Here is an 11862-nt window from a genome sequence, read left to right on the forward strand (position 1 = left end):
ACATAACCCCTTCATAAATCTCAACTGCATAGCATAATGCGCTATTTTTTTTTTTTGAAATCAAATACTTTCCTGAAATGTATGGCTTGTTTGTTTTACTGCATTATAGCACATGTACCAGTGACATGTGTCACAGAAGTACAGGTTTTTATATTGGGAATCATGGAGACATAGATTTTTATGCTGTTACTGAGACTTTGCTGACTGTAGTTATGCTGTAACCCCTGCAACAAGAACAAATAACTTTTTAATGTATGTAATTTATTTTAATGATTATGTTTACTTCAAAAATTCTCCATTACATTACTGGATTTTACTGACAAATTTATTATAATCTGCTGATGTTAGCCTTTGAAACAGGATGTATTTAAACAACTCATGTGACAGACCTTCAAGTACATTAAAGAGAAAAAGAAAAACAATAAGTAGCCATGCCTGTGTGTGGACAACCACATGAACCACTGTCAAGTCTGGCTGTATTTTGAAATGTATGCAAAATCCAACACTTCAAACGTGCCTTGCTACTAGTTCCTTGTGGTCTTATTTTTAGTTACATCAATTTTATAAATTGTTATAGGTTAGAACCAAGCATCTACATCATTTAGAAGCTAGATAAACAAAGTACAACAAATACAAATGTTGATGTTGATGCTTAGAGCAAAAGGACAGGTCTATGCTTCTTGTTTTAGTTTAACAGACCAAAGAGCAGACACAAAGGGACAAAGAACTTGACTTGAGTGTTAAAGTGAAAACAAGCCTTTATTACAGCTGATTACAAGAAACAAAACAAGGCAACATGAGCCGTAGCGAAAACTAGGGATGGGTATTGATAAGATTTTCACGATCCCGATTCCATTTTCGATTCTGTTTAACGATTCGATTCTTTATCGATTCTTTTTTTAAAAAAAAAGGAGAACACTAAGGTCGATTAGCTTAGAACTTTGCTTTATATCTTCTCTTTGAACAAGATAGAAATTTAGGAGTAACATGGCCTTACAAACCCAGCAGTGAGATCTTAAGAGATCCAGCCTATGGCTCTTCAATGGGGTGTCACAGGGTCCCCAGGAAAAAAAACTGTAAATGTAAAGCAATAAAATAAATATTCTTCTGTAACAATAACAAAGTATAACATAAATTATTATGTAGCAATTACACAAGAATATCCAGTAATGTCCCTGCCTACAATTAAACACATTCACTTACTGAAAATCGGGGCATCTGCTGTGGCAAATGGCCTTTGACCACAAACTTAATCACTGCTCGGTGACATTCGTCTATCCTTGCCTGAAAGGAAACGCTAACGGTAGACTGCAGCGACAACTGCCAGCATCTGAGCCAGCCAGACTCTGCCTGTCTCTCTCATCATGGTCACCTAAATGCACAGTAATGGCAGGTTTTGTAATAAGGCAGATCGCGCTAACATAATATGCACTGTTAGTTGATTATTTACCTGCTGCATTAACGGGAGAGGACGTGCAAACGTTACCGCTGCTGCTGGGTTGAGATTCACGAGTCCGGAGCGGAATTAAAAACACAACATTCATTTAAGGTTATTGTGTGTTTCGTGAGCAAATGCTTTTGCATATTCGTAGTGTTTCCTCCCTTAAATGAAATATCTACTTTGCAAGTATTGTAAGTTGCCCTGTTGTCATCTGTTCTCGTAAAGTATAACCAAACTTTTGAGCGTTTGAGCCGCCATGTTTCCTGCCAGGTAAATGATGCTCCGCAACGTGGTGACGTCATTCAGGGCGACTGGAATCGATAAAAATGGCAAACAATTCCAAGGAACTGAAACAGTGAGAACCGGTTCTCAACAAGAACCGGGTTTCAATACCCATCCCTAGCAAAAACTAAACTAAATCCTAAACTGGGAACACTAGAACAGACTATGAACAACTATGAACATGATTTTGCACTAGGGCATGAGAGAAACTATGACATCAATAAACATGAACTAGAAACGTGAACATGCCCAGAACAAAAAAATCATGAAAAAAAACTTGACAAGACGAGATGGGTGGTAACACAGACGATCTGACGAAGACTGAAAGAACACACACAGACTAAAATACACATAGGGGAGTTTAGGGGAAGTGAAAACACATGAGAAAACAGCTGACACATTAGACCATAATAACACCACAGGAGAAGTGTAAACTGAGCACACAAAACATGGAAGCAAGATTTTAAAAAATAAAAAGGAAACATGATGTGATGCAGACATGATACTAACTTGACAGCATGAACCAACAAGGGAGACTAAAACACAAGGGGCGATGACACAAAGAAAGACCTGATGAACAAAGGACTAAACACTGTGCAATTTAGGAGCTGTAAGATAACTAGATGAACTTAACATAAAGGAATGTCAACTCAAATCCTAACTAATAATACCAACAATAAGTACTAAATAAGAAGTAGAATATAAAAAAATCCACTAAACAAAATGAACACAAAATGCAGGGTCAAAGACCCAGCCTGTGACAACAACTTTGATTTTTGAACAACTCAATAGATTTTTTACAAAATCTTTGAAAAGATGAAGAAAATATTTGCTACATAACATGTTGATGGCATCAGATAACACATTACATCATTTGTCTCACAAGGACTCCAGTAACACAGGTACAGAGAAAGTTAAGATTGCATAAATGTTTGAATGTCAAAGCATTTCAGTAGAGATTAGCTAATGTGCTGTATGTAACTTCTGTTTCTTTTCCTTCAGCCTGTTGGGGAATAGAAACAAATCTGACAATTAGGAATAAAAGCAAAGAAAAATGTGACCAAATTAAAAGGAAACAAAGGAAGTGAGAAACGGTGTGTGGTTGGTTTCAGGTCTTTTAATATTTACCCTTTTATTACGCTGTTTCTCAACAACAGAACTATACACGAGTTCCGTGTCACTTTCAGCAAATGAACTCTGAAAAATGAAAAGTATAAACTGAGCACTTTACACTTCTGCTGTGCTTTAAGTAAAAAAAAGAAGAAGCCTACTTGTATTCCTAAGATAAACGTGTATTTGTACCATGTTAGGATTACCTCAGGTGATTTTTCCCACATTTCCATGACTGGAGCAGACTTTTCTGCTACTGTAGCACTCTCACTTTTGTAAGTGCAGGGTGTCAGTGTTGTTGACAAAATATCAGTATTCAAAAAAATTAAAAGAGATAAAGGTTTGACTTATCAGAAGCAAAATACAGCTTTTTTACTCATGATCTAATTTCTTCTGATAGCTGCCGTTGTATTTTTCAAGTTATAAAAACACACAAGAACAGTTTACCCTATGAGGATTGATTTTTCTCAGACATATTAGAAATGAATCTGTAATAGTTTACACATCTAATGTACTGTCAGATGACCGAAATGTTTAATGAAAATTCTTAAATTTAATTGCTTGATACTGCTGTAGTTGGTTACCTTGGGTAAACGTTTTTTCTTGGTTCTAACTTCAGAGTATGTTACTTCATCTCCAGCCTGCATTGAAGAACATAACACAAGTAAAACATCAGTAAACTGTCATTATGAAAGTTTGCCCTGTGATGTACTTTTCCTATTTTTTTTTAGTATCATGTACCAATACCCAGAAGGGGGAAAAAGAGTCAGTATAACTTACCATTGCTGTGGCTGATGATTCTGCTTTGCTCTGTTCTAGTAAAATAAAACTGCTGTTATTAAGTCTGTGTACGATGCAGAATAACCTAAATATTCATTCATTTCATTTTAAAGATTTCCTAGTAAATTTTCCACAGATCTAAATCAAAATTCAGTGAGACTTACTGTGTCTGAGTATAAACCAGATGAACAGCACCACAATTACGATCACGATCAAAACACTTAGAGGGATGATGAGGATCTTTGGAGGAAATGAAGCTCTGCAACATGCAGTTCAAAAAAAGGTAATTTGCTTTATTTAGTCCGTAAAAAAAAAAAACAAAATAAAAAATCATTATACAGACTCCCTTAAAAAGTATAGTATTACTAAATGCTGCATATAAAAAAAGAACAAAATCTGACCTGTGTTGTCCATTTTGTACTATTGTAAAATTATTCCATTGCTCCATTGTAGTAAATTTTCCATTTCCATCAACAGTGTGAATAGTAATACTGGTAGTAGTAGGGGTGGTGGCTATAATTCAAAAAAGAACATCATCAGCAGAGTACTGTAACAATGACTGTCTTAATACAGTGGGGCAAAAAAGTATTTAGTCAGCCACCGATTGTGCAAGTTCCCCCACCTAAAATGATGACAGAGGTCAGTAATTTGCACCAGAGGTACACTTCAACTGTGAGAGACAGAATGTGAAAAAAAAAAAATTCCATGAATCCACATGGTAGGATTTGTAAAGAATTTATTCGTAAATCAGGGTGGAAAATAAGTATTTGGTCAGTAACAAAAATACAACTCAATACTTTGTAACATAACCTTTGTTGGCAATAACAGAGGTCAAACGTTTACTATAGGTCTTTACCAGGTTTGCACACACAGTAGCTGGTATTTTGGCCCATTCCTCCATGCAGATCTTCTCGAGAGCAGTGATGTTTTGGGGCTGTCGCCGAGCAACACGGACTTTCAACTCCCACCACAGATTTTCTATGGGGTTGAGGTCTGGAGACTGGCTAGGCCACTCCAGGACTTTCAAATGCTTCTTACGGAGCCACTCCTTTGTTGCCCGGGCGGTGTGTTTTGGATCATTGTCATGTTGGAAGACCCAGCCTCGTTTCATCTTCAAAGTTCTCACTGATGGAAGGAGGTTTTGGCTCAAAATCTCACGATACATGGCCCCATTCATTCTGTCCTTAACACGGATCAGTCGTCCTGTCCCCTTGGCAGAAAAAACAGCCCCATAGCATGATGTTTCCACCCCCATGCTTCACAGTAGGTATGGTGTTCTTGGGATGCAACTCAGTATTCTTCTTCCTCCAAACACGACGAGTTGAGTTTATACCAAAAAGTTCTACTTTGGTTTCATCTGACCACATGACATTCTCCCAATCCTCTGCTGTATCATCCATGTGCTCTCTGGCAAACTTCAGACGGGCCTGGACATGCACTGGCTTCAGCAGCGGAACACGTCTGGCACTGCGGGATTTGATTCCCTGCCGTTGTAGTGTGTTACTGATGGTGACCTTTGTTACTTTGGTCCCAGCTCTCTGCAGGTCATTCACCAGGTCCCCCCGTGTGGTTCTGGGATCTTTGCTCACCGTTCTCATGATCATTTTGACCCCACGGGATGAGATCTTGCGTGGAGCCCCAGATCGAAGGAGATTATCAGTGGTCTTGTATGTCTTCCATTTTCTGATGATTGCTCCCACAGTTGATTTTTTCACACCAAGCTGCTTGCCTATTGTAGATTCACTCTTCCCAGTCTGGTGCAGGTCTACAATACTTTTCCTGGTGTCCTTCGAAAGCTCTTTGGTCTTGGCCATGGCGGAGTTTGGAGTCTGACTGTTTGAGGCTGTGGACAGGTGTCTTTTATACAGATGATGAGTTCAAACAGGTGCCATTCATACAGGTAACGAGTGGGGGACAGAAAAGCTTCTTACAGAAGACGTTACAGGTCTGTGAGAGCCAGAGATTTTCCTTGTTTGAGGTGACCAAATACTTATTTTCCACCCTGATTTACGAATAAATTCTTTACAAATCCTACCATGTGAATTCATGGATTTATTTTTCACATTCTGTCTCTCACAGCTGAAGTGTACCTCTGGTGCAAATTACTGACCTCTGTCATCATTTTAAGTGGGGGAACTTGCACAATCGGTGGCTGACTAAATACTTTTTTGCCCCACTGTATCTCTTAGAGTACTAACATTTACAATGGATGTGATTCACATACATGTAGAATTTATAATTTGCAGTACTTACTAGTGTTCTCAGTAACATTTAAATATACTGGTATCTGAATGTCGCCTTCAGCACACCAATACCAGCCACTGTCCTTCGTCCTTAGTCCACTCATTGTCACTGTGAAAACATTTGGTTCGCTAATATGAGCGGTCACTGTTGTTCCATCTATAGATCCAGATGATCCTGTCACACAGTTCCTGCCCAGCCTGCACCACTTCATTTCTCCAGAGTTACTGTGGTGACATCTGATGGTTATGTTTTCTCCAATATATCCTGTAATCCTCTGATGATCCACATAGAGACTGGGAGTACCTTAAGGTAAAATGAATACAAAAATGGAAACAATGGATTAATGAAAAAATAATGGGTAATTCTGACTTCATATCAATTCTCATTAGGTTTAAATGACAAATAAAAGGACATTCAGTCACTGTTAAAAATATTCTAAGAAAAACTCAAATTTTTTAAGAAAAAAAATTTGGAGTATATAAATAGGCACTTACCATTGGTAACTAACAGCTGAAAATACACTCCATTATCTAGTGCTGTATTCTTCAGTCCACACCAGTAATGAGTGTTTTGATTTGTCAGATGGTTTATAGTCACAGTGAAAATTTGCTCTTTTTTGTCATCAGAGATTAAATATTTTCCTGAAGGGTCTGCTTCATTTGTTTTCACTGCATATTTGCAGGATGTCCAAAAATATCCTTTACACAAGTACTTCACATGGTCTCTGTATTGGTAGTGATAGAAACATGGGATGGAGATAGATTTTCCAGCTTTTACTGAAACTTTACTGACTATAGTTGTGCTGTGAACTCCTGCAAAAAGAAGTGTTTTGATGGTTATGTTTACTTAATACATTCTTTGTTTACTTATCTTGCACAACTATGTTGCACATGTAGAAACATTACAGTATTGTCAAGTATAAAACTGAATAATACAAAAAAAAATAACAGTCATTAATTTTTTCATCTGCTGACATTAACCTTTGAAAAATGAGGTCACCAACCTGTTTGCACACTGAAGAGGAAAAGAACGATGAGATGAGCAGCCATGGCTGTGAGTGGAATTAGACATGGTCAAGTCTGAATCTATTTTTGAATTTATGCAAATGCAACAATCCTTCCTTCCTCCTAATTCCTCTACTATCAGATGTTATTTTTTATTTTTATCTTTTGCTGTAGAGTAGGTATAGAAATTACCATCGACAACATTTAAAAGCTTTTGTCAGTACGGGGACGCACGGATTCGCCCGTGTTGCGTGCTGACTAGACGCGGCAAAGACCTGGCGATGGGTTGGAAGATGCACACAGTTTAATTTAGTAACACCAAGAGCGCAAACCGCGGATTCGGACAGAAATCGGTGTTATCAACGGAGCGGGAACATGACCGGGATGGCAGAATGCAAAGAGACACAGTACTTACGGAACCTACGGTGAAGGAAGGCTGACGATCAGAAGGTATCCGAGCTCCTGACACGAAAGTAAGGACGTCTGAGCGAAGAATAGGTGGGTGGGTCTTACTTTTAAAGCCAATCTCCGCGGTCTCTCGACCACTACTTGACAACTTTATGGACTCATTTACTTATTGCTACAAGAAAACATTAATATGCATTCCCATAATATTGAATAACACTGACAGTACATGAGTGAAATTTAAAAACAAAAAAAGGTAAACAAGTGCTGTGAGTTCTCATAAATCCTGAAACTAGAGGTCAGGATTATCCATTGATGTTGATGCTTTTGATGCTTCTTTATTTCATTTAAACCAGGCATCGTGTCAATGATGTTAAAGACAGCCAAACGTAACAAAGAACTGTGCAATAAAGCTGTATGTTTTTAAGAATAAAGCATAAGGGTTTTATAATGTTGTTATATACAGGGGACTAAAATAGGCTACAAGATGATATGAGCACACAACATGCTGCAGCAGTGAGTGACAAAGAGTCCAATAACATAGATATGGATAACAAAGCAACTATAGGTTTAGTATTAAAAAAATGTGTGGTGATTAGCTTTCTGTGACCGTTTTTCACCCTGTTGTAGAACATAACAAATATGACAATTGAGAAGGAAAAGCAACAAAAAGGTGATTAAATCACAATGGAAACATGACATACTAGGACAACAAGCAAATGAAGGAAACACAGGACGGAAGAAACAGTTTGATTTGTTTTTACTTCTTTTACTATTTGACAATTTCATATCTTTTATGATTAAAACTTAACTGCACATGCTGTCCACATCACTGACTAAATGACCTGTATGTCAGAATAGAAATTGAATGCTTTACACTTTGAGGCATTTTAAATAGTTTTATTATTCTGCACTTTGGAGGGAAAGTGTGCTGGTATTTTTAAATACAAAGACATAGTTGTATTATATTGGGGATAACTGAGAATACTTTAAACCAGTTTATGTTATGTTACTTCCTCTTCCTGTCTCGAATGTGAAAATGTAAATTACAGAAAGCCTGATCTCATCACAACACATCACTAATGACTGTCCTAATATGTCAAATTTTTAATAGTCACACTGAAGGTTTTTTGGTGTTTGTCATCACACATTTTTATAATCATTAGTTTTGTCATCTGCTGGCAGTAGCTTGTGAAACATGAAGTATTTAAATGATTCCTGTGATGACCTTTGAGTACACTAAAGATGAGCAGAACAGTGAGGTGGGCAGGCATGTTTGTGAGTGAACAGAGAAACACTTGATTCTATTTCCTAATTTAAGTAAAGATGCAACACTTCCGCTTGAGAGCTCTGTTCTCATCTCCTTTTATAGATGTGCAGTGGAGAGTAGTGATGGTAAATTTGATTCTTTTTACTGAATCGAGTTTTAATGAGTCACTCACCAAAGTGAATCGGATTTTTTGAGTCATTTGATTCACTGTGTCAGTTGACCAGAGAGTGCAAAAATTTTACATTTTCACTCAAACTTAATTTGTTTCTCTTTTCATGTAAATCCCACTGCTAAGATGAATGATTAAAAAAAAACACAACTATTTTATAGCGCGAAAAACAGCAAAAACATTTCTAAAATTAAGCAATTTCCTATCAAAATTGCTTAATAAACATTTATTTTGTTTATTTGTATTTTATTAGTATTTTCCTTAAGTGTGTCAAATATATATTTTCTCATCTAAATGTCTATGGGGCGCCGTTTGTAAACTGAAACATGCCGAAATTAACAGCAACATTTTTCCACATTTAGCTCTAAATCTTACAAAAACATGTTTTTTCGAGTCATTTTTTACAACATTTAGTAAAACATTTGTAACTTTTCATATTTAAAACAGGATTTTAAATGTTAAATCTAAATGCTAAATGTTAAATCTAAATGTTAATCTAATGTATAAATCTAAATGTTAAATGTTAAATCTAAATGTTATATATAAATCTAAATGTTAAATGTTAAATCTAAATGTTATATATAAATCTAAATGTTAAATGTTAAATCTAAATGTTATATATAAATCTAAATGTTATATATAAATCTAAATGTTAAATCTAAATGTTAAATGTTAAATCTAAATGTTACGGGAAACTAAATATTTAGCTAATATGCAAATTTATTGTACGGGTCAACGGAAATACCAAAATAAAAGCTTCAAGAAAACCTCCCGTGCTAAAGTGTGCCGGTCGTGGTCAGGTTGTGTGTTTGCGCTCCTATCACGGTCACTTTTGACTGCCATGAGCTGCTTCAACTATTCCCTACCAGCATGTCCAGCGATTTAGCTGAAAACATTGGAAGAGCCGTTTTGTCGGCCATTCAACGATAGTGCACCCTCGACCTCACAAACGACGCAGCACTTGGTAAGTTTATTGTATAGCATTTTGGACGGGTTGATAGCAGTGTTAGCAAAACTAGCAAAGCTAAATTACTTAGCTAGTCCTCAATTATTTCATTTGGTAGGCAGCAGACAGAGATCGAACATCATACAACTCTATTTATTTATTTGGTAGGTACGTAACAGTCGTTCTTGATGTAAATGTTTCCTTAGGAATCCAGCAATGCACCTGGACCAAGTAGACCTGCCGTCTCCACTGGGATACCATACTGCTCGGTAGGCCTTCTTACACATATCATTTAGCTGACTGATTTTTGTTTTTTCTTTGGTGTAATATGTCACCTTAAATTAAAACCTGTCAAAGTAATGATTCTGACTCTACATACATTTCATCTTCTTAGGGGTCCATCACTAGCAGTGTCACATCACCACCAACAACATTCACAAGTTTTACGTCATATTTTATTACTGTTTTTGCTGTGAAGTGTCTTTTGATTGCTCACTTTCATATTTTAAAACTATTGATAAAATATTACTCTCTAGCTAATCTGTCACCGTACAATTGCCTCAAATTACCCATCTTTTGTTATAGAATTGTGCTCATTGAGATTTTCTGTGCCGTGTTCTAGGATGGTTACCAAGGAAGGCTTCAGATTTCCAAAGAGGAATTTGAAAATGTTCTTTCCCTGAAAACATCTTTTACTGAAGCTGCATCTATCCTTTCCATCTCTAGGCCCACTCTGTATAAGTTACTGCAAGACTATAATATCTCAGAGTCAAAATTCAATGTAATCAGTGACCATGAGTTAGATCAGAGTGTCCCAGATAAAAACTGAACATCCAAATGTTGGAGAAGTGATGCTGATGGGTCATCTGCGTTCCAAAAACATAGTGGTTCAAAGATGGCGCGTAAGAAAGTCACTGCGGAGGGTGGACTCGGCTGGTGTTCTATCCAGGAGAAGAACTGCAGTTGCTCGGCGAGTATATTCTGTGCCTCATCCAAATTTCATATGGCACATAGATGGAAATCACAAACTGATTCGTTGGAAGTTTGTTGTTCATGGTGCAATAGATGGATACAGCAGGATGTTGATGTTTCTTCAGTGCTTCAGCAATAATCGAGCTGAGACTGTGAAAGCCCTCTTTACTGCAGCTGTTGGACAATTTGGCAGACCCCTGCATATCAGGACTGATCACGGAGGACAGAATGCTCAGATTTGGGAGGACATGCGAGCAAGCAGGGGTGAAAGCTCTGTCTTAATGGGAAGTTCTGTGCACAACCAGAGGATTGAGCGTTTCAACCGAGACTTAAACAACAACTGTAGCCGCATTTATGCACCTATATTTTATGAATTGGAATCACTTGGTATCCTAGACTTAGAAAATGCAACAGACCTATTTTGCCTTCAATATGTGTTTCTACCACGAATCAACCGCACTTTGAAGGAATTCAAAGCTGGATATAACAATCACTCTGTTTCCACTGAAGGTAATAGAACTCCCATCCAGCTTTTTTCCTGCGGAACTCATGTGTCTCATTGTCACAACCCAGAACTTTCTACAGCAGAGGTCTCCATACCCTCCTTGTCAAACTCTGAAAGTAGGTTTGTCCCATTAAATGACAGCGATTTACAAGAGCTATATACAAGCATTCACCCTTTCGAAGAAGACAACAATAATGGTAAAACATTGTTTCAACGAACACAGCAGTATATTTTTAACAAACTTGTAAATGTGTGACCTCAACCACAGGATACCAGTGATGTTCTAAAGAGTGATGACACTTAATATTCTTAAATGCTGTACAGTAAATGCATTTTTTTGCACTACTGCAGAAGCCCCTCCCCTCTAGCAGTGATGCCTCCTGCCACATAAGGACTCAGTTAATGACTGACAGTGACTCATAGGCTATTCAGAAGGGTACAACCACTTTTAGTTTATGGGTAAAACCAGTTATTCAGATTGCAGTAAAGATCAAATTCACACTGTAACAGTGTAATACAGTATAACAGTGAAAATTATCAACACGGAACAGTCAGTCTTTAAATCAATTCACAAGATTACCTACAGTATTGTTTTAATCATTGTAAAGTTGCAATAGTCTTAATAAATGTTGCTGTTAGATGTCTAAGTAATCCTGGCCTGTTCTACAAAGCATGTTTAGTATACTCTGTGCATAAACTGTTTTGAAATGTCCTTGTTTAAAAAAAAGAAAAAG

General features: G+C 37.1%; 1 protein-coding gene and 1 long non-coding RNA gene across 4 annotated transcripts; one reads left to right on the plus strand and one right to left on the minus strand.

Moving 5' to 3' along the window:
* Positions 1-1758: 1758 nt before the first annotated feature.
* On the minus strand, positions 1759-7350 carry LOC120715164 (polymeric immunoglobulin receptor-like). Of its 3 annotated transcripts, none has more exons than XM_040002002.1 (9): positions 6861-7350; positions 6352-6669; positions 5867-6160; positions 4015-4126; positions 3778-3872; positions 3614-3648; positions 3418-3474; positions 2852-2920; positions 1759-2726 (listed from the first exon to the last, which is right to left on the minus strand). In XM_040002002.1, the coding sequence occupies exons 1-9, from the start codon at positions 6904-6906 to the stop codon at positions 2673-2675; spliced, it is 1080 nt and encodes a 359-aa protein (XP_039857936.1). In that variant the 5' UTR covers positions 6907-7350; the 3' UTR covers positions 1759-2672. The 3 variants fall into 3 exon arrangements, with proteins under 3 accessions (XP_039857936.1, XP_039857935.1, XP_039857933.1); XM_040002001.1 differs by having other exon boundaries at positions 1759-2920; positions 6861-6908; positions 7277-7339; XM_040001999.1 differs by having other exon boundaries at positions 1759-2920.
* A 2022-nt stretch (positions 7351-9372) lies between these two features.
* Positions 9373-11847, plus strand: LOC120714925. Its single transcript, XR_005691526.1, has 3 exons — positions 9373-9669; positions 9858-9920; positions 10274-11847. It is a non-coding gene; the product is annotated as an uncharacterized LOC120714925 (long non-coding RNA).
* The last annotated feature ends 15 nt before the right edge of the window (positions 11848-11862 follow it).

The sequence above is a fragment of the Simochromis diagramma genome, unplaced genomic scaffold, assembly GCF_900408965.1.
Source record: "Simochromis diagramma unplaced genomic scaffold, fSimDia1.1 OVJJ01000421.1, whole genome shotgun sequence".
Classification (NCBI taxonomy): Eukaryota; Metazoa; Chordata; class Actinopteri; order Cichliformes; family Cichlidae; genus Simochromis; species Simochromis diagramma.